General features: G+C 35.3%; 1 protein-coding gene across 1 annotated transcript in view; it reads right to left on the reverse strand.

Moving 5' to 3' along the window:
- Positions 1 to 1,319: 1,319 nt before the first annotated feature.
- The window catches only part of LOC149414688 (uncharacterized), a 28,576-nt gene continuing 5,578 nt past the window's right edge, over positions 1,320 to 24,317 (reverse strand). Inside the window, exons 3-7 of the mRNA XM_089643273.1 lie at positions 3,345 to 3,416; positions 3,170 to 3,241; positions 2,994 to 3,065; positions 2,818 to 2,889; positions 1,320 to 1,475 (exon numbers count right to left, since the gene is read on the reverse strand). Of these exons, the coding sequence (XP_089499399.1) occupies positions 1,418 to 1,475; positions 2,818 to 2,889; positions 2,994 to 3,065; positions 3,170 to 3,241; positions 3,345 to 3,416 (346 nt within the window). The 3' untranslated portion in view covers positions 1,320 to 1,417. The remainder of the gene's footprint in view (positions 1,476 to 2,817; positions 2,890 to 2,993; positions 3,066 to 3,169; positions 3,242 to 3,344; positions 3,417 to 24,317) is intronic.

Consider the following 24,317-nt stretch of genomic DNA (forward strand, 5'->3'; position numbering starts at 1 on the left):
ATCCACATTGAAAAATCTCCTGATAAAAGATACATGACGCCAACGGGACTTGAACCCGTGTCCTTTCGATTTCCGGTCAACAGCTCTGACCATTGAGCTATATATTATTATATATTTTTTGGTTGTTTGGTTGGTTGTTACCCTTTGTGCTATGCATAAAAAATCTTGTCTTAAACATTAGTTTACCAAAAAATATTAATTAATATTTGACAAGTTCTAGTATCTTCACCAAAAAATGTAGACAATTTGTCTCGACGCCATCTAGTGAGAGAGTTAGCACTTACAATGCCTTTCTCATATAAAATAATGTTGGTTGTTTTCAGGTGAAAAAATGTAATAAGCAGTAATTGTTGAATGAAACACTGGTATATATTGAATTATTTCGCGGATAAGAGATAAGCCGCCATAGCTCAGTGGTCAGAGCTGTCGACCGGAAATCGAAAGGACACGGGTTCAAGTCCCGTTGGCGTCATGTATCTTTTATCAGGAGATTTTTCAATGTGGATGAGTGTTTCAGGCTAATAATTATTGCTTATAAAAATAAAATATATTATTCATTTAATTATTATTAGATATTAGATATCTAATAAGTAGATATTCCTCCAAAGAAGGATGCTCTAGTCCCATTTGCATTGGCAGATGGAAGTGTTGTGCGGTATTAAATAAAATAAAAAAAATATATATTCCAGGAGGTTAGTTCAATCCCACACTTCCCATATATATAAACATATTTTTTGTAGGTATATTATTAACTGAGCATATAGAAATTTTGTTTTAACTGGACTGCTTGACATTTAATCTGTCCGTAAATTTCTTTTGTACGCTCTGTTTCCAGTTTTACAAAAATGCTATATTCACTTTATTATTTGAGCAAACTTTACTTTGACTGAGCTTTTCAATAATATTATGGTATCTACCCTTTTGAAGAAAGTTTGAAAAAATAATTGTCAATGAGATGCTGACGTTTCTTTGGACAAACTGTATAATTCCAATTAGACATTTTGATATAATTCCCAGTCAGTTGTAGCAGTTATTGTTATAAACTCATACACTATTTTATGCTACGTATACAAACGCGAACCGAACTGCAGAACTGAACTTCAACTTATGGGAAAGGAACGAAGCAACCGCAAATGGCGCGAAACCACGATTGCAGTTGCTTCGTTCCTTTCCCGTAATTCGTGGCTCGGTTCGCGTTTAAGTTCGCAAATGTATACGTACCATTATATGTCGAGTGGTTAGTTCAATAGTCATCGTTGATTTACATATTTTCTCTTCACGGTGTCAAAGGCTGATGAAGGTGAAATTAAGTTGAAAGATGAAAATTATCTATCTTTATTTGAATATTAAAAAAATAATTAAAATTAATACAAGTAAATGTACATTTAAAATTATTTCATTAATGGATCGGAAATAATCATTCCTCGAAAACTATGCGATCTTCATCGACCGGTGGAGCGGATTCCGTGTAGGCACTGCAAAGTGAAAATAACATACATTATAAATAATAAGTCTTTGGTTGGAAAAGCGAAGCAGACGTCGACCACAAAGAAGATGGGCCGACGATCTGAAGTGCATTAAAACATTGAGGTTTGCTACATTCTCCGGTGCAAAGTCCTATGCAGAAGGAATTTGCGAATTGGTGAAACGATGAGACAAATGATTTAATTTAAATCAGGACTATGATGAAAATTTTTTCTATGGTGAAAAAACACTAACTATGGAAAAAAAACAGAAACTATATGGAATGTCACTAAACATAATCTACAATGTACCGATTGAAAAAACTACAAAGTATTGACAATACAAATGAAGAATGGAATTATTTCATATAACTCATTCGGCATAACATTCTCTCTAATACCATACAAATTGTAAGGAAAATCTCACATAAAAATGTACACATTATGCCATGCATCACACAGAATGTTATAAACTGCATACGAAAAAGAGATTAGAAGTTACACTAAAAACAAAACAATAAAATCCATACGATATACACAAAAGAAATAGAATATAATAGATTTAGAATAATAATACCACAAAAGATAAAGAAAATTTTGCAAAAAAATTATTACCGATACAAAATAAACCTATTGTAAGAAAAAAATTGAAGATTGTAAGAAAAATCTCCGAAAAATGTGGCAAATAATAAATGAAATAACCAGTTCTAAATCTACCAACGTTGCGTAAAATATTCTGGCTACTCCCAGTGTGAATACATACATTATTTGGACAGAGAAATATTAAATTCTATGCTACGAAATTATACAATGCTCTACCAAATCAAACCAAAAAATAATGGAATTGAATATATTTAAATCAAAAGTAAAAACATAATGAAGACAACTTGAAACTAAATACAAAAGTTTAAAAATCTGATAAAAGAGGACTGTGATAAAAAAAATTGGAATTTATACAAATTTTTATATAATATTTTATACCTGAATTTAAAATGTCACGTGATCAAGTCAGTGCCATCAAGCAACGACAGTTTGTAAATGACGGCGATTGTTATTGATATTTGATGTTACTGCTGATTTGTGTCTTGTTTTATCTCTAGCATATTAAACAGAGTGATTAGACAATTTTTTATGTGTGAAGTTTACTTAGCGACAGCACTGACTGAAGTCGACCTAATACTCAATACTCGTCCAATACTCAATATGACATCAAAACAAGGCGATTTTATGTGAACCCCGGACCTTTCCCGGGGACGCACTAACCAACTTTACTGCCATTTTTTATTAAACTTGTGAGTTATTAATAATTTGAATATTATTATTATCCATCTCAAATTCCCAAATATATACTTACGCTGACTGCGCGCGCCAAGTTGTATTTATTAGCTTTCTTCCCCCATCTGAAGTCGGCTCATCTTCATCGTTCCTGCAGGGAAGAACAGTGGTTTAATTCAAAATGAAATACAATAAAATTATATTTCTTGAAAATTATTATTATCCATCTCAATAGATTCTCAAATAAATACTTACGCTGACTGCGCGCGCCATGTTGTATTCATTAGCTTTCTTCCCCCATCTGAAGTCGTCTCATCTTCATCATTCCTGCACGGAAGAACAGTGGTTTAATTCAAAATGAAATACAATAAAATAAAATTAATTGAATATTATTATTATCCATCTCAATAAATTCCTAAATAAATACTTACGATGACTGCGCGCGCCATGTTGTATTCGTTAGCTTTCTTCCCCCATCTGAAGTCGGCTCATCTTCATCGTTCCTGCAAGGAAGAACGTGGTTTAATTAAAAATGTAATACAATAACACTATATTTCTTGAATATTATTATTATCCATCTAAATAAATTCCTAAATAAATACTTACGCTGACTGCGCGCGCCATGTTGTATTCTTTAGCTTTCTTCCCCCATCTGAAGTTGGCTCATCTTCATCGTTCCTGCAGGGAAGAACAGTGGTTTAATTCACAATGAAATACAATAACATTAAAAGGGTGCCCGGGTTCATGGGATGAGATTTTCCCAGGTCTTGATGGCGGATACCAGCTGCGGGGTAGTGCGATAACGTCGGCCATGAGGGAAATTGTTTTCCTCGGGGACACATTATTATTATTATTGCTTAGTAGGTACTTACGCCGGCTGCGTGTTGAAAGAAAGAATTGTATTTGAGGACAACACGCCGTTAGAAGAGCTCAACAACGATATCAAGAACAATTATATTCAGGAGGGGACATCACAAGAGTAAGTCTTTTTGTATTCGCTGATAATTGATAATTTACTGAAAAAGATCCCTAATATTCCCGTACAAAATAAGGTACTTGACCATGAACACATTCATTTTATCTGTGACAAGGCCAAGGATTCTTAATGAAAAATAAAATTCTAAATAAAAACAATGAATAACTATTAAATATTTTACTTAAGATATCTTAAAGTGTGAGCTAACATATGTATTATTTCATTAAAAATTATTATTTCTTATCCATAAGTAACATTGAATCTCTGACAGCCCTGAATTGTTAATGCCAAGTTGCGATGCCTACTCAGCTATTCCAAGTAAAATTAATTTTGTGGGTAACAATAAACTCACTACTGACTATTATCATACACCTCATACTTCGACTTATAACAGGTCTTATAAAAGCCTAGTATAAATTAGTTCAACTATTGTTACGATGGTATACAGTTCGTTTGAATTATGCTTTGTCTTAGTGCACTTATATTAATAACTACATCACTTGCAATAGTGTTTTTGTTTACACATCAATATTGTTCTTTAATTTATTGCTATTATTATCCTGTTTACCACTTGTTACGTAATACAGTCTCCCTATGAAGTTGAATAGGGCATAGTTGCCCCAATTTCCCCTCACTAGTTGCGACACACGCGGCCAGATGGTCGAAATACGTGATCGACTTGGACCACCCAGGCTGCTCGCGGTCAACACGGGCGGCCCTAAGCGCGCTTCGTCAGTGCAGAACCGACCTTGGTTAAAACAACACGGTCGCTCGCAATGGCAAATCTACTCGCGGGCATGACTTGCATAATTACGCAATAACGAACGCGATCTCGTTCCAGTATTCTAACTAAATGTATCGCCATCAAACTTCCAATCATGTTTATTATCTCGGTTCGAACTAAACTCAATGGAGTCCCGTTCTCGTGTAAAATCCCGAGTGCATATTACCACACCAATAGTACCGCTGCTTTTAAGCGCGGGAAACCTGGGTCAACATGATGTACCACATCTCAAGGCGAATCGTAAGCTTTCAACCTACCCCCTTTCTTGTGTTCAATTCTGGTAACTTCATGTAGAATCTGCGCTTCATCCGGTCGTCGTCAATTTAGAGGAGAGAGTAGGAAGATCTATGTCAACCTGTATTTCTCGAGACATTTAATATACCTTGTGCCTTTCTACCCATGTGTTATTATTGTGTGATAAACCTACCCTTTGACCTCCTAACCGATGGACGAGCCTGATGACCAAAGAAGCTGCCCGCCCCTGATAGTACACGAGCCTCATCTGCCTCTACCATTTTATCTGAGCTTAGCCAATTTAATAACCAGGTTCGATTCCCGGTTTAACCAATACTTAGCACTGGCGCAACGTGGGTTTTTTTTTTTTGGTAATTAATCGTCCATCGGGAGGTCAAATTGGAAATAATCTTGTACTCCTTCACTCTGTTTTCATGCCTTGTTTTGTATTAACCTTTGAATAACAATGTTTTCTTCCAATAAATCATAGCTGTTCTACAAACCATAGCGTCAAATCTAAAACAACTGTGTCACATTAAAGCCATTCGGTGTTAAATTACAAGTTTTACGAATCATCACTCGACAAATTTTAAGTACCGGTATTCCATCACAAAGTGCGCAATCGACGTTTACTTCTTTTCGGACATCTCAAACATCACATAGTGATCCAAGACCACAATGGTTTACTTTCCAAGTGCAACTATTAGAGAGAATGAGCCACAATAAAAATACAATTCAACAGTTTCAAATCTTGTTCATGATACAAAATAAATTCCTTGTTAGTGGAGCCATAAGCCAGCATCGTTCTGCAAAATACATAGACAAGGAAAACTAACGCCCTTCTGTCATTTGATAATTCCGCTTTATATGTAATAAAGGTGGGTAGAGTATCCTTTTCGAAAGAAAAGTCTTGAAAGCCGACTTACCCTTTACATATAATTGAGATTCGCGATTGACGTAAACCCGGACCCTCGGCGCTTCTCCGCAATGGCCTGTCGATTGTCCAAGGGAAAGGGAATTTTACGAGTAAATAACCAAACACTGGTTCTGCTTAAATTCAGACAATTTGTCACGAATCACAAACAAACCCTCCAATAATTGTTGAAAAAACAAACAATACTCTCTCGAAATCTGCACTTTGAATTTTTGTTTTTTTCGGAAGAAATTTTTTTCAAAAAATTTTCTTCACTCACTAGGACTTTGAATTTTTTTCGGAAATTTTTTTCAAAACGCACAATCTCAGGGACTTTTCCACTAAAATTGCAAGGAAACCCCTGGCCGTTTTGTTTTCACAAATCAAAGACTTGGAAATTTTTTTCAAAAAATTTTCTTCACTCATCTAGGACTTTGAAATTTTTCGGAAATTTTTTTCAAAACGCACAATCTCAGGGACTTTTCCACTAAAATCGCAAGGAAACCCCTGGCCGTTTTGTTTTCACAAATCAAAGACTTGGAAATTTTTTTCAAAAATTTTCTTCACTCATCTAGGACTTTGAAATTTTTCGGAAATTTTTTTTTCAAAACGCACAATCTCAGGGACTTTTCCACTAAAATCGCAAGGAAACCCCTGGCCGTTTTGTTTTCACAAATCAAAGACTTGGAAATTTTTTTCAAAAATTTTCTTCACTCATCTAGGACTTTGAATTTTTTTCGGAAATTTTTCAAAAACGCACAATCTCAGGGACTTTTCCATCAAAAACACAAGGAAACCGCTGGCCATTTTTTTTTCCATAATTGGAACTTTGGAAATTTTTCAAAAACACACATCTCGGGGACTTTTCCATCAAAAACACAAGGAAACCGCTGGCCATTTTTTTTTCCATACTGGGAATTTCACAAAATTCTTCACCAACCATCACAAGCAAACCCCTGGTATTTTTTTTGAAAAACAACCAGCCACACACTCAGACAATTCTTTTTCTTCTCACAAAGTCTAAATCAACTTCCACAAAATGAATCCTCGAAACAACACCTTAGGCATAATAGCCAACATCTGCTCTCAAAGTACTCAAAGTTTAGAAAAGGAATTAAAAGACAGGAATATTTCTCCTTTCAACAAAACCAAAAACGTCCTGATTAAGTACGCAACATTCTACAACAGGAAATATATTAGGAGACTGCAATTTCAACCCGGCAGTATAACAATCTCCGACACAAACATACCTGCTTGCACAGAAATTAAACCACCAGCTATACCCATCAAGGAAACTACAAAACCCTTCGACCTAACTGGATGGAAAATTAAGTACAACGGTAATACTAACGTAGAAGATTTCATCGACCGAATTGAAGAAACAGCCGAGATACGCAACATTCCTACTGAGATACTACACCGTAACTTCATAGATCTCATCTCGCACGAGCTACTCTCCTGGCATAGAATCCACAAGAAAAAAGTAAACTCCTGGCCCGAACTCAAAGCTGCTCTCCTGAAAAGTTTCGCACCAAAAGAAACACAGCATAGGATTAAGTCTACTCTGTTTTCCATCAAACAATTCTCCAACGAAACGGTAGCACAATACGCCCAGAGAGCAGATCTTCTAAACATCAAACTGACAACTCCAGTCCCTGAAACAGAGCTAGTTCCTATCTTGACTGACGGCCTCCTAGCAAGATACGAGAACATAATAACCTCTCAAAAAATATCTTCAGTAGAACAACTCAAAGATGTCTGTCTACTATTGGAAAACTACCAAGATAAAAGAAGAAACACCAAGCCTTCTAACGAGCCCCTTCTACCAAGCCTCGCCTCTCGGTCAACCAATCAAATCAAACCAGAGTTTAACGAGAAGAAGTTTTGCACCTTTTGCAAAAGAACCGGACATTCACAATCGACTTGCTACAAAAAAGCAAAACTTTCGTATACCCAAGACAACAGAGGCCATCAAAAGCGCCCCCGTGACCATTCTCCTCAACAGGACAACTTGAGAGAAATTTTCAAGAGATCAAGAAACAATCTTGAAAGAATACATCCTTCCAACAACTTAATTGCAAGACCACCTACAGATTTCTCCAAACCTCCGCCGAATTGGTCCAAGAGAACTCCAAAAAACTAAGATCCAACCCCTCGCAAATCCATTCAATATCCAGGCCTACTGAATGGACCGAGTGGTTGAAACACGTTGCATATTTCAAAGAGGCCTTACAACTTTCTACGGTGAGCTGCACTCAAGCTAAAGATGGTCGCCCATACGCGCATTTTTCTGTTAATGACGTCGTCTTCTCTGGACTACTGGATAGTGGAGCTTCAGTTAGCTGCCTCGGCGGTAACGCCCACATTCCCTTTGTCAACAACGGATTCACAATCAACAAACACCCCGCTTTCGTCACCACCGCAGACAACAACACTCAAAAAGTCACAGGAGCTATTGTCCTACCTGTCAAGTGTGGAAGCAAATCATTTCCAATAAATTTCCTAATCGTACCAACCATCACCCAGAAATTTATTCTTGGAGTGGATTTTTGGAAAGCATTCAACATTGCACCTCAGGTTTTCAACCCTTGCAGCAACACCAACTCCTACCACCAAAGACACTTGGTATTTAAAAACCTACGAGGAATGCAGGAACAACCCGCAAAAATTTCCCAACTTTATTATAAAGGAAGGTCGGTTATATCGTAACTGCAAACCACCACTGTCTATACTCGAAGACTATGCTTGGAAGCTAGTCATTCCCTCAGAGGACACACAAAAAATTATCATCGACAATCACAGCGCCCCCGGATCCATACACCCAGGAACTTTCAAAACCTATAAGAAAATAGCCTTAAGGTATTACTGGCCAGGCCTGTTTAAACAAGTTCGCAACTATATCTCTAAATGCGACATTTGCAAAGCATACAAACATAGTACTGCACCCCCATCTGGTCTCATGAATAACCCCAAACGAGCGGACAGGCCACTACAATCACTCTCTATGGATCTCATCGGCCCCTTCCCCAGAAGCTACGCCGGAAACATGCATATACTTAGCATAGTGGATATATTCACCAAGTTCTGTTGGATCTTCCCATTAAAAAGAGCCACAGCATCTGCAATCATAAACTTGTTAGAAAAAAACATTTTTATCCCCTACGGCACTCCGCGCACCATCATTTGCGACAACGGAAAACAATTCATAGCTCTGGAATTCAAGGAATTTCTGGCCAAATACGGCATAAAAGATATTTTCTATAATACACTTTACACGCCTCAAAATAATACAGTAGAGCGTTACAACCAGACCATCAACACGGCTCTGGCAATCCTGGTTGACAAAGATCAACGAACATGGTGCAAAAATCTGGAAAAAATTCAAGCTGCACTAAACAATACGGTGAACCTCACTACTGGATACACCCCTTTCTTCCTGAAACATGGTATGGAACAAATTGTACATGGATCCTTGCATTGGGACGCTAGCCTCCCATCATCTTCCCTTTCTACTGATAATCCATCAGAGAACTACGCTCACCGTCTTGAAGAACTTTCCGCTATTTACAGCGAAGTCACAGATGCGTTGATACTTGCCCACAAAAAGAGTGCAAACAGATACAATCTACGCAGGAAACATGTTACCTTTAAGGAAAACGACACAGTTTGGAGACGCAACAACACACTCTCACAAGGTGCTTTGTACTTCTCTGCAAAACTAGCTCCTCGCTTTGTTAAAGCAAAAGTGCTGAGAAAAATCTCAGATGTAGTGTATACCCTATCGGACGCCTCTGGTAAACACATCGGTAACTACCACGTGAAAGATATTGTCAAACTAGGAAGCGTGGACACATTGGACATCACCTTCACTAGGTCACACACACATAGCTAACAAACCTTTGGCTCTACCTTTGTCCCACGAGATTTGGCCCTCGTGCAGACAAACAGCATGTCTTATCGCGTTAGTTTCATATAAAAACTCGCATTTCGACCTCTGCAAGGTAACCTTCTCATTTTTTCTAAAAACACAGAAGTGTCAACTGTGGCTTTTAATCATTTCTCACCCATTCTTGTACTACTATGCTCTTTTGTATAATCCCTTTGTTATTTTTGTTTCTTTGTCACACCTCACCATGTAATGTATATAAATTGTACTCATATTTTGTACGTATCTTCTCTGGAACTGATCATTCCAGTCAAGAGACTTTTTCCACCTCCAAAACGATTGATGCTCCCGGAGTCATGACCCTGGACATCAGTTGTTAGTCGTCACCATTCTGACACTTACGACACTAAATACATAACTATTTTTGTCATAACTACCACAAAAAGTCACGTACAACATTGTATGTAAATGTTTTTTAATTCTCTCATGTTATCTGTTATTCACATTGTTTTTTCACATTGTTCTTTCACATTTGTTCGTCACATTTGTTCCATTGGGCTCCATCGTACATAAAACAATGACCCTTTGCAACATACACCCAATTGAGGTGAATTTTCTACCCCTGTAACTTGTAATCATAATGCGTGTGTAAATTCCAGTTTGGTATCGTCATTTGATTCATGTTTACAAAGGTGTAACAAATAAAAGTTACAATTACCTTTTTTAAAGTTTTTTCAGTTTTGTCTAAAAAATTGAATGGCGCTCAATATTCCCATTTGCTCTAATTTGTTGTTTTTTCAGAATTTGATATTGACACGTCAATTCTGAAAAAGGTTGTTGTAAAGGAGAACAAACGCCGTTTTGTCCTCCTCATCAATAACAATAACACCTTTCGGTCACATTGAGTATGTAAAATCTTAAGATCTCAACTTTCTGACCCCAATTTGTTATATTATGTACTATATTTTGACTTAATTAGCATTAATTTGCCTTGTCAAATACACCGAGCCAGGTCACTTATATTAAGTCATCCTGTCTCTAGGTGCCACTTGTATCAATTTGTATCATAAAGTTCACAACATTCGTGTTTGTGGCAATTTTGGCAACACCAAGTGTGTTCCCCGTTTTTTTTGTTTGGTCATTTTAAGTAAGTAAAACCCTAAAAGGTCTTAAATAAACCACTACAAACCTTTTTGTAAGCAAAGAGTAAGTAAAACCGAGTAGGTCTCTTTTGCTATATGTATGTCTTGTCTAAGACATCCTTTTAGGCATATGTTTTGTATTATTGCCAACTTAAAGCATAAACCCAACCAAAGGTTATGCCATCACAACATTTTGTAAGCAAAGAGTTAGTAAAACCAAATAGGTCTCTTCTGCTATACTGTGTGTCTTGTGTAAGACATCTTTAGGCATATGTCTTGTATTATTGCCAACTAAACGCATAAACCCAACCAAAGGTTATGCCATCATCTTTTTTATAATACCAATAGCCACTACTTGATTGTTTTTGACATTGTGTATGTATCTTTTTTCCGGTATTGAAATGGTACTTTTTTTATTATTGAACGTTGATATGTTATTTTCATGATACATGAGAATGTTATAATATCCACCATGAGACGAGGGATCGTTATAAAATCTAACACTATACATGAGAATGTTATAATATCTACCGTGATACGAGAAGTTCGTTATAATTACTTTTTTACTGGCTCACATACACTGTGGCCAAAGAGATAATTTGTTCCATAAATGGTTATAAATATCTATGTCGTACCGTCCTTTCAATACTAGGGTTCTTTCGTAATTCGTTCAATTTCTACATGAGACGTGGAAACGTTATAATATTTACCATGATTCGTGCGAACGATACAATATCTTGTTGTTGTTTTCTTTAAATAAGTTGACACTATGTACTTGTTCTACCAGACGTAGATCATTTTACCCTGACTTGTCGCCCTTAATTGGGACCCTTTTGTATTACTCATGACACTGAGGGAAATGTCCTTCACTATAGTGAGAATTTTTTGTTCTCTTCAAACAAACATGAAGCTGTGCATTCAGCAATTTTTTTACGCTAACTGATACCTGTGGACTTCTTGTCAAGCGGACCCAAGAACCATCCACTATCCATTGACCATGGACTAGCCATCAGCTTCACTGTTGGTTATGAGGTATCGTGTCGTGGGAGTTAATTGAGACAGTGACACAAAACCACCTAACTCGTTGTCTGGGAGACGAATAAGAAAAACTCCCAGGTTTGTGAAGCTTGAGCAAAGGTCTGTCATGTTCTCACAAACAGTAGAAGATTAAAAACGACCCCTAATCTTTCACCAAATACACGTGAAAGATTAGATTGTTATTACTGTGTATTCTCCTTCACCTTTTCATCAAATTCATGTATATGTGTAAAGAGCTAGGAAATTTGCTGGTTGATATATTTCGTCCTCACATGGAGATCGAATTGAGAATTAGCTCAGTCACTATCAATTTTCGCTGCTCAAACCCTCCATCCTTCACCCTTCCATCAAACTCTTGTACATTTGTAAAGAGCTAAGAAATCTGCTGGTTGACCACATTTCGTTCTCTGAAAGAGATCGAACGGAGAATTAGCTCCATCACCAGCAGACCTTCTCGCTCAACGCCATTTTTTCCTCATCCCTCATTATTCTTTGTGGTTAATTTCATGAATCTGGAAGGTGTACTCTACGCACATAGCGTATCGTCTGTCTATAAGACAATCTTTATCCATGAAATTTGCTTCAAAAAACTTCCTTTTCACCCCATTCCTAGGTAATCAACACATTTCTTGTAATTTTGAAAGTCGTAAGTTGTTATCGCTCAAGCGCTAACACCGGCCATGGAAGGCCAACTTCTTTCAGAAACTTGGTGTTACTACGGCACAACCACCTACCTACCTTGTAAATCAAATAGGTAACCTCACGCCAGTCGTGATAGTTTTTTTGTCTCCCCAATCTCGGGATACTCATGGTATAGTCAGCATAATATCTCTCTCTCTACTCTCTCCTCTCCAACCAACAACGTTTTTTGTCTTTTTGTCTTTTCTCTTGAACACAATTTGTTTCTCTCCAAACGTTCTTTCATCATTGGTCTACCAGGCAGGTAAACTTCAAGAATTTTGACTATAATAATAACCTGTCCCCGGATTAAAAAGAAGACCAGCAGCCCTCCTCATCACCTGCAAGCTGAGCTTCACTTCTTTGCCGCCTTCACTTCCATCACTCACTTCTCTCCAATCTCTGCGTACCAAAAAACACCCGACCGCACCCAAATTAGGTGTGAGTCGTGCGTGCAGTTGCAAATCAAGTTGTCTCATCATTCAAACCACATTCAAAAGAACCAACCTCAGAGCATGCCAGCTCAAGGTTAGTTATGTTCCTGCAATCAACTACCTGCCGTTTGTACAAATCAACCATTTGCCGTTGTGCAACCAACCACTTGCCGTTGTGCAATCAACTATTTGCCGTTGTGCAATCAACCACTTGCCATTGTGCAATCAACTACTTGCCATTTGTACAGATCAACTACTTGCCGTCGTACAATCAACTACGGGCCATTGTACAAATCAACCACTTGCCGATGCGCAAACTCAACATAATAGCCATCACACGCATCAATCATCAATCAACTTACTGGTATTACTCCATGTCATAACCAACTTCATTTCACCTTGACAACCACTGCCCCACCACATCAGCATAATGGAATTCACGCTGGTACAACATCAGAACCCGGACACTTCCGGCCCTCAGCATCACCATCTCTCAACCACAACCAAGAAGCACAGTTCAATTTCTATGGCCCTAGTGATACTTGAGTGCAATCTCAAATGGGTCAAGTTACAGTGAAAGTGTAACTTAAATAACTTCAGTGAAATTACGTCTACTTGGTACTCAACGAACACTACGCTCTTCAAACTTAGCTTACAGACCAATGAAATTTTAGAGTCAGGTTGTTGTTCTTGTCATCACTGCATAACCTTGTATGTTTGTCTTGTCATCACTGCATAACCTTGTATGTTGTTCTTGTCATCACTGCATAACCTTGTATGTTGTTCTTGTCATCACTGCATAACCTTGTATGTTTGTCTTGTCATCACTGCATAACCTTGTATGTTGTTCTTGTCATCACTACATAACCTTGTATGTTGTTCTTGTCATCACTGCATAACCTTGTATGTTGTCTTTTCATCATTTGCATAACCATGTTTCTTTTTTCTTCTTTGTTTTTTTGTAAATCAACTTTTTTTCTCTCTCTACTCCCCTCACGACAAGGTGAAGAGGATTTTTAGCGCCTAAAGCTTCATTACCACGTCGCCTTTTACTGGCGGAGGGGGAATGTGTTACGTAATACAGTCTCCCTATGAAGTTGAATAGGGCATAGTTGCCCCAATTTCCCCTCACTAGTTGCGACACACGCGGCCAGATGGTCGAAATACGTGATCGACTTGGACCACCCAGGCTGCTCGCGGGCAACACGGGCGGCCCTAAGCGCGCTTCGTCAGTGCAGAACCGACCTTGGTTAAAACAACACGGTCGCTCGCAATGGCAAATCTACTCGCGGGCATGACTTGCATAATTACGCAATAACGAACGCGATCTCGTTCCAGTATTCTAACTAAATGTATCGCCATCAAACTTCCAATCATGTTTATTATCTCGGTTCGAACTAAACTCAATGGAGTCCCGTTCTCGTGTAAAATCCCGAGTGCATATTACCACACCAATAGTACCGCTGCTTTTAAGCGCGGGAAACCTGGGTCAACATGATGTACCACATCTCAAGGCGAATCGTAAGCTTTCAACCTACCCCCTTTCTTGTGTTCAATTCTGGTAACTTCATGTAGAATCTGCGCTTCATCCGGTCGTCGTCAATTTAGAGGAGAGAGTAGGAAGATCTATGTCAACCTGTATTTCTCGAGACATTTAATATACCTTGTGCCTTTCTACCCATGTGTTATTATTGTGTGATAAACCTACCCTTTGACCTCCTAACCGATGGACGAGCCTGATGACCAAAGAAGCTGCCCGCCCCTGATAGTACACGAGCCTCATCTGCCTCTACCATTTTATCTGAGCTTAGCCAATTTAATAACCAGGTTCGATTCCCGGTTTAACCAACACTTAGCACACTGTACGTTTGTAAATCGATTACCACTGTATTGTAAAAGCCATTTTATGGCGTTTGAATAAATAAATAAATAAATGTATTGTATGGGAAAGGAGGATATTATCCTACCTAGTATATTTTATTGGTTTCCACAAGGTCTGTGTTTGGTACCTCGAATATTGAAAACTGCGATCTACCTGTTAAAGTTGAGATTTTATAAAAAAATTTCAAAGATATTATTGTAGATGTTTAGATTTAGAGATATTTTTGAAGCTTTTCTAATATTAACTTCACAGCTCGAGGACCCGTAAATCGTTGGAATACAGGAATGAGATGCAGAAACGTCCCGTTATCATGCGACAATGTCAACTGTATACAAATAATGGGCGCGCGTTTGGCGTGTTTCTAGTTCCTAGTTCCTCGTAGCCTGTTCCATTGAAATACCAGTAGAACGTCGTTAAAATAGGTGAATCTATCAAGTAGGCCGAGTGGTTTTATAGTAGGCCCCTAGTTAAAGTCGACATCCTCTTGAAAATCAGGTAAACTGTAGCGTATCTAGATAGGTTATTTCGGTATTCATCAAAAGGATGAATAATGTATTTCAGAAAATCATAAATTCAGTAATACTGTGCGCCTTGTCGACTGAGGATGTTAGTTTTGTATAATATGTAATGAGATGGAAGTTAGCTTTATTTGTCGGCAAATATACACAATGAAGAAAAGCGAATATTTTTTAAATTATTTGTTATAACAACTTGCAATGATAATAGTAATGCTCAAGGCGCCATTTGTGTAATAAATCGTACCGACATATATTATACAGGACGCTTTACAAAGCACGATATCCATTAACTTATTTACTTATTTACAAACGTTGCGGAAAGTGACAAAATTATAATTTGTTGGATAGGCACGGGGTCTTAGAATCACAGGGGCCTGACTATAAAAAACTGGTTGGTTTCATGAAATGTAATGCTCTATCTCGTACATACAGCCGTTTAACCCTCCAGGCCTCGGAAGGACATTACTAGCCACCAACATCATATTCCATTATGGCCTCTGAAGGACAGATCTGACCGGGCCGTCCATACATTATAAAAGTTGTAGCGCGCGGTATTTGGTCCGATGCACGGATCCGAATACTTTATCCCTCACACGCATAGCGCCGTCTCGCTCGGCAACTTTGAGCTCACCACTCGTACAGGAAGACACCCCATTGGCCGGTACTACCCTGCCCCAAAGGGTATATAACACTCCTATATGGAGTCAGAGTATCCAGTCTCCTGGTTAAACTAAGCAACATAATCCTAGTGGTCATTGCCCAGTTAAACCCTCCCCAGTACCGGGTCGTCCTTGGGAATTCAAGTAACAGCTCCCTCGGGACATTACTTGTCGGGGAAACCTCAACCCAACCAAGAGACCACTGGTCCTCTGTTACTTAAGTGTTTACTGAGAACGTTACTGATCATTGTTTAAACTCTTAATGACTTTCCTGTACTCTGTTTTTTACTATGAGCTGTGTATGTAAGAGAAATAAACTGACCAACGCTGAAAGACTATTTTCTAAAATAACACCCTAACACAAAGTATTCTATTAATTTTTTGTATAATGCGTAGATAGGTGATTTATTCGTAATTGGAAAAATAAATAATTATTCTTTTCATTTTGCATCAAATATTTATACCGAAATTAAATAAAAAATGTCAAAGTGCATGATTACGAAACGGCAGGATTTTTTTATTGACGGTTGAAAGTTAAATATAATGTTTGTTGTAGAAACGACATAAAAAGTAAAGTGACAGTTTTCTTACTAATTACCCACACAAAAGGAATATGTTCTATAAATATTGAATTCTTACAAAATAATATACGTTCCGAGTCAAAATATCTCATGCAATCAATGTTTATTTCAAATATGAACATTGCAAAGATAAGTTTATTCAGTTTCTAAAATGATATTTCTTTCAACGACAACTTCAAAAATAAGCAGTATATAGCACATTTTAGATACCTAGGGAGAGTTTTGAAATTCCGTGAAATTTCACCATGTCGTTGCGACTTGTTGGTAAAATTATAAAATATACCAATGAGCATATGAGCATGCCAATCGTTATTTGCGTTTTTCTCAAAATACTGTTTTTGTAGATATGCCACTGTTATCGTAAACCCCCCAACTGTTAATAAAACCAATATTTACGTAATATAAACACGTAAAAACTTTGTAATATTTATTTATGTAGCACATCTACTACCTCTGTAACCTTTTTCTGTTTATCATAAAAAAAATATTTGTAGCAATGCGAATAGTTTATAAAATTCTATTGCTCCTACTACAGGGTTTTCCAATAAGAGGTGTTATTTTGAATAGCCCGCTATTTCGGTAGATGTTACTTTTGAAGCTGTCATTTTTTTACATTTGACAAGTAAAAACAACGCCATTAATAAAAATGGAACAATACACGCTTCAACAACGCATTGAAATTATTAAAATTTACTTGAGTGAATCAAATGCAAATCATGTTGAGTGATGAGGCCCATTTCCATCTCAGTGGCTTCGTCAACAAGCAAAATTGTCGCATCTGGGGCTCAGAAAACCCAAGAATTATTGTTTAAAAGCCTCTCTATCCTCAACGTGTGACTGTTTGGTGCGGTTTATGGTCCGGCGGAGTCATTGGACCTAACTTTTTCCAATATGAGGCTGGAGCAACAGTTTCGTTGAATGGATTAAGCTATCGAGAGATGATTAATGATTTTTCATGGCCGAAATTGGATAGTATTAATTTGGACAACGTTTAATTTCAACAAGACGGCGCTACGTGCCACACAAGCAACGAAACCATTGATCTTTTACGATTGAATATCAAAATAACACCTCTCATTGGAAAACCCTGTATTATACACTTTTATTTATTTATTTTTTTATACGCGCAGGAATTTTTTGTACCTATTTATAATTAATAATTTAAACCGGTATTAAGATATAATCGAGGCTTTAAAAACCCAAAATGATGATATCAAAGATTTCATGGAAAATGATACAAAAAACACTATAAAAATGTTTAAACCTAGATCACAAAATGGACTCACTAACTATATACTGGAAACCAGCGGAGCACTGAGGTCCTACCTCATTGAAAAGGAAAAAAATCAATATAGGATTCAGCAGAGTACGAGTGGAAGATGCCAACCCCCTGACGCAGTGCTACCACTGCTTCAAATTTGGATACACTGCACTGAAATGTTTGAGCAAAGACAAAAGCGCGGCCTGCTTACATTGTGCTAAGGATCACGAATGGAAGGAATCACCAAACGAAAACCCGGAAGAAAAATGTAGCAACTGTATTTACCAAAACACTACTTTTAAGATGACCCTTAACACTAATCATAAAGCAAACAACACAAACTGCACTTACTTTAAAAAGATGATGCATATCGCGCAAAGTCGTATAGACTATGATTAGGTATGTTTGTATTCATTATTATTCTAAAAAAAAATCAATGCTTTTAACCAAAACTTTATTTGTATCATTTTCTGATTGGCACATATTATATCATATCATATGTATATCATTTATTTGCAAAATATGAGTATCCCGTATCCTTGAAAAATTTTTCTTCTTTAAATATATTATATTCTAATTTATTGACCGGTAACTACAGTGTTAACACGAGAGTATTGAAATGTATATTGATGTTAGTTTATCCTAGGTATACTCATACATGTGGAAAAAATATTTACTGTTGTCAATTATTTAACCAACCACTTTCTTTACAAAGCAAAAATCTAACTATGAATATATTGGTAATGTTTTTTCTGTAAAAAAATTGATATATATTATTTGCCTTGATAAATCCTCACACTTGTTTACATACCATTGCCGCCATTAAAATATTATTCAATATGGGCGATTTGAACGGAGATTTTGACACCTCAGAAATTGATTATGAACGTACTCACAACTTTGAAAACTGGTTCAATAAACATATATTAGGAAATAATAATATTTATTTATTTATTTATTTATTTAATTTAATTCAAAAAACAGTTTTTACATAAAAAGCATACTCTGCACATCTCACTAGGGCATTCCTGTATCAAGATGTGCAGCTTTACAATAATATCATTTAAAAATATCATTTAAAAAAATACATATATGTAAATTTAAAATAATAACAACATTAAATTAAACTTAAACAAAAAAAGAAAAGTTTATGACACGGACGTTTCGAGACCGGTAGACAAAAATAAACAAAATTTTAGTAACAAATGTATGAAAAAAATAAAAACAAAATAAAAACAAAAAACAAAATAAAAAACAAAAAAGTCAACAAAATAAAAGAAAAGAAAAGAAGCATTATTAAGTAAGTTGGCAACAATAATATTCTTCTGTTAACTAAAGTACAAGGTACCTGTGCTGGCTTATCAGACACAGGCATAGGGAAACCATACTGACAATTACAACATGGATAGTATGAATAATAGATTATAAGAAAAAATAAAAAATAACTAAATAAAAAAGGTAAATAATAACCGATAGGTAAGTAGATAATATTATAATAAAAAGTAAGTAAGTAAATATTTTAGCTAGACAATAATTAAAGTAAATATTAATACGATAATTAAGTAGATAATAATAATAATAAGTAACATAATAATAAATAACCAAAAGTTATTTTAGAAGTAAATAAGTGCATGCGCAGTAAGTAAATAAGGATTGTATCGAAACAGAGCTTCCACAAGGAATTATGATATAAGCGACAACATGGGTGATCCAAAATCATCATTCTCAGCTAGTACGGAGATTTTGACCATTTTCTTGAATGAATTTAACGTACCTATAGTTTTTATATTTTCTCCAAGCATATTATATAGCAACGGAGCTTTATATGAAAAACTCCTTTGTCCGAAGGATGTTCTGGTATACACCGGCTGATACATTAAAGAAGAACCCATTCTAGTGCTGCGCACTTGTTGAGATCTTTTGGCAGTAATAGTGTTGTTGAAAAATTTACAGAGAGCCTGTATTATGTACAACTGCCTTATTGTCATAATTTTGCTTTCACTATATAATAACTTTGATGGATACATAAAATTTCTCTTATACATTATTTTTAAAATTAATTTTTGCGCAACATTCAAAGGCTCTAAGGTAGTCTTGTTACAAGAACCCCAACAGACAACATTATATGAAAGCATTGATTGAACTAGAGCATAATATACAGTTTTTAATGTAACTTTGTCCAATATGTTTCTTAGATTTTTGAAAATGTATGCTAGCCTTCTTATTTTGTTTCTTAATGTAGTAATGTGATTGTTCCATTTTAAATTTTTATCAATAATTAAACCCAGGTATTTGATGTTGTCTACTCTTTCCAAAGATTGACAGTTACACTCCTGCACACAACAATGTATTTTTAATGAACGTTCCAAAGATGGTTGATTTACAGAGGAAATGCTAAAAGTAATATATTTAGTTTTGTTCATGTTTAAGGTTAACAAGTTTTGATCAAGCCAATTTTTGACTGCCCTTAATCCTGCCTCGCACTTAGCATACGTTTCGTTCCACGTGTCAGCAGCAAACACCAAGACAGTGTCATCTGCAAATACAATTGAAGATCCAGAAAATTTCAGTTTACAGAGGTCGTTAATATATAACAAAAATAGAATTGGACCCAGAACACTACCTTGAGGAACACCATATACAATTGATTTATTTGAGCTAATGTGATCATTAATTATTACTCTCTGTGTTCTATTTTCAAGATATGATCTGAACCAATCTAAAGATTTATTAACAATACCCATTGAACTGAGTTTTTTTAAGAGTAAACCGTGGGATACGGTATCAAATGCCTTAGACAAGTCTAAAAAGACGGCCATTGCTTTATTGCCAGTATCAAGAGCTTCTACGACTGTGGTAATCATTTTTAATGCAGCATCACTTGTTCCCATGTTCTCTCGGAAGCCAAATTGATTATCTGAGAGAATTTCATATCTTTTTACATAAGACATCAACCTAATTTTAGCTAATTTCTCTATTATTTTTGATAACGTATTTAGCAAGGAGATAGGTCGATAGTTATTTACATCTTTGTTATCTCCTCCTTTAAATAAAGGAATAACTTTGGAATTTTTGCAATGATTAGGGAACAAGCCATTCTCAAAACTAACATTTACAATGTGTGTAATAGGTATTACTAGTTCAGAAGCATTTTGTTTGTAGACCATTGCACTTATATTGTCATTTCCACTCGAAAAACCTGATTTTAGCTCATTAATCACATTTAAAACTTCATTACAATTCGTTGGTTTGAATTCAAAGCAGGCATTTTGCATAGATTGTGTTGGATTATAATTTTTTACTAAAGATTCTTCACTGGTGTTATTTGCACTACACAAAAGATTAGCAAAATTTTGACCTATATCACTAAAAAAATTATTCACATGGTTAGTAATGACTGTTGGATTATCATTTATGGATACAATGTTATTATTTACTTTCAGTTTATTTATGGGCACTGATTCCTTTTGCAAATCCAATGCTTGTTTTATTATTTTCCATTCTTGCTTTATGTTTCCTTTTACCTCGTGAAGCTTCCCTTTATAATATGTCTGTTTGGTCGTTTTTATAATTTTAGAACACCAATTTCTGTATCTTTTATAATGTGCAAACAGTTCGATATTATTTGGTTCTTTACGACAACTCTTGTGTAATTTGTCACGTTTAATGAGGCAGTTAACAATTCCAGAAGTTATCCATGGTTTCAAGTGCTTTTTATTACAATGGATTCTCTTAGTATATGAGCAATTTCCAATATGTAATTTTAGACGTCTTATGAAATTATCAGCTGCAGTATTGACATCACTGGTGGATAAGACTGTATCCCATGTTTCCTCTTTCAGTGTCGAATTTAGTAGGTCATTAGATACTTTCCTCCTAATTATGTCTAGTTCTTTGCGAAATATTGGGATACTTTCTCCCTAATTATGTCTAGTTCCTTGCGGAATATTGAGATACTTTCCTCCTAATTATGTCTAGTTCCTTGCGAAATATTGGGATACTTTCCCCCGAATTATGTCTAGTTCCTTGCGAAATATAGGGATACTTTCCCCCTAATTATGTCTAGTTCCTTGCGAAATATAGGGATACTTTCCCCCTAATTATGTCTATTTCCTTGCGAAATATTGACATAATCACGCTATGTGAAACATCGATAAATGAAAATAATGTAAATCTCTACAAAATATCGGGTTTTAACTCTCACTACTTTTGTTGCACAAAAAGATTGGGAGGCGGATTTATTGTATACGTGACGGATCATCTTACATTCGAAAAAATAATTTTTTATTTTTTTTATTGAATATACAAACACATTACAATAATTTACAAATGTAGATATTTCGAGGCTGATTGCGAAAAAATTAGAAATTTTTAACAAAAAATTGCCCAACTCAATTGAGAAATTGTTTCTCGTGTTTGAGTTGGGGAGTGTTGTGAGTCATTATGGTTTATAGGTTGTAAAATTTCACTAGTTGATGTAGCTAAAAAATAACAAATAGCTATAAAACTAGATGATAAATTTGATAACACTATATAATTAAGAAAATAAGAAATTTAATTACAAACTAAAAAATAAAAAATATAACTTAAATAATATAATAGTTATTAAACTTAGTAAAAATAAGATATAAAAATGTACTTATTAGGTACTAAATAATAGTAGGTAGGTACAGTACTGGTAGTAAATTGTTCAAAGACCGAGCTGGCAATCTTGTATGATAATGGGTACTTAATAAAATGCAACAACAATAAACGCATATTAGCATATATTAGGATAATATAACTTTAGAGGATATGTATTTTTTTTTAAATATTAAATTTTGTTTATATATTTATATATATAATTTTTTTATTAATCATTAATCAATTTTCCTAAATTCATAATGTGAATTTAGGAAAATTTAATCAATAAAAATTACAAATGAGTTCATATAAACAATTATTTGAAAAATGTATCCAATGAAATTAAAACTTGTGATTACCGTTGGGTTTATCTAAAAGTTGTTTGATTTGTGATTTGAAAGTTTTGTAATTTTTTTCAGTTTTAATTTTATCCGGAAGGGCATTAAACAATTTTATACCTTGATAAGTATAATGGTGTTGACCAGCACTAGTATTACATTTAGGAATTTCTAAGTTACCACGCGATCTAGATCGGTTACTTATTTTTGTAGAAATTGTTGAATTGAAATGGTCTTTATGAATTTGTAAAAGTGCATTCTTTTTAAAATTTTTATTTAAGCTAAGAACCCTAAACGAGTCAAACAGCTCCGTGGTTGGAAATATCGATGGTTTTCTTAGGATGACTTTCAAAATTAACCTCTGAACCTTTTCTACAGGTGAAAGGTTAGTTTTGAAAGTCCCTCCCCAACCGATTAGACCATATTGTAATATGGATTGGGCAAGAGAAAAATATATAATTTTAATCATATTATATGAAAGGATGTTTCTCAATCAATATAGTAACAACTAAATTTCTATCTAAAAACATAAACGTATACATCTATTGGCAATGTATAGACCACCAAACACAAATAAAAAAAATATTTCTCCATGAGCTGGAAACTATATTGGGCAATATTGACATTGAAGAATCCATTTCAATACTTGGTAGTATGAACACAAACATATTAAATGAATTCGAACCGATAGTAATCCAATATGAAAATCTAATGGCTCACTTCGGAATGGTTAAAACTATAAACGATGCAACACGAGAAGCAGTATTGTCCAACTATGTAACGGCTACTTGTTTAGATCATATCTATATAAGAGAGAGTGAATAACCTAATTACCTAATTGTAACGACGATTTATTTCTCTACCCACGATAAACACACTTCAGACAAATCGCACACTGAATCGCACAGGCACACTGCACTCTCCGAAAAAAAGGTTGAACTATTTATCTCAATCACCGACTGGAATGAAATGCTAAAATTATCAGAGCCAAACGTTTTGTATGAAGAAAATAAATCGAAATTTATGAAATAAGTAGCTTCACAAAATTAAAAACTATCGGAATTACCCAAAAAATTGGATGAATGATAGCCTCATTGAAAATATACAAACACCAGATACACTTTGGAGGAAATGGAAAAACTCACTTAACAACAAAAAATATGAAATCAATTGTAAGAAATACAGAAATAAATTAAATAAACTAATATTAAACACAAAAAATATATTGTAACAATAAATTTAACCACTGTTTCAAAGACATTAAAAAAACATGGAATGAAATTTATAAAATTTTAGGAAGGAAAGATAAATACGGTTGTGATAAAGTCATATCAAAACATTTCTCTAAAGTCTAAATCGACAGATGTAGTGGCAGAAAATTTTGCAGACTTCTTTGATGAGGGAGTAAATAAGTTATTAAATAAATGTAATGTCCGAGCGTCTGAATACATGCAGGAATATTTACTTCATTGAATATACATATCAAGAGTATATGCAAAGCAAATTGCATTAATTATCGGTGGTATGAAAAATTCCAAGACACGAGGCGTGGATTTAATTCGTATGTATGATTTTTAAAAAACATGTAAAATTACTTAGTCTTGTAATTACCCACTTAGTTAACAGAATAAT

Source organism: Hesperophylax consimilis, chromosome 19, assembly GCF_061612785.1.
Source record: "Hesperophylax consimilis isolate HC1 chromosome 19, BYU_Hcon_1.0, whole genome shotgun sequence".
NCBI lineage: Eukaryota > Metazoa > Arthropoda > Insecta > Trichoptera > Limnephilidae > Hesperophylax > Hesperophylax consimilis.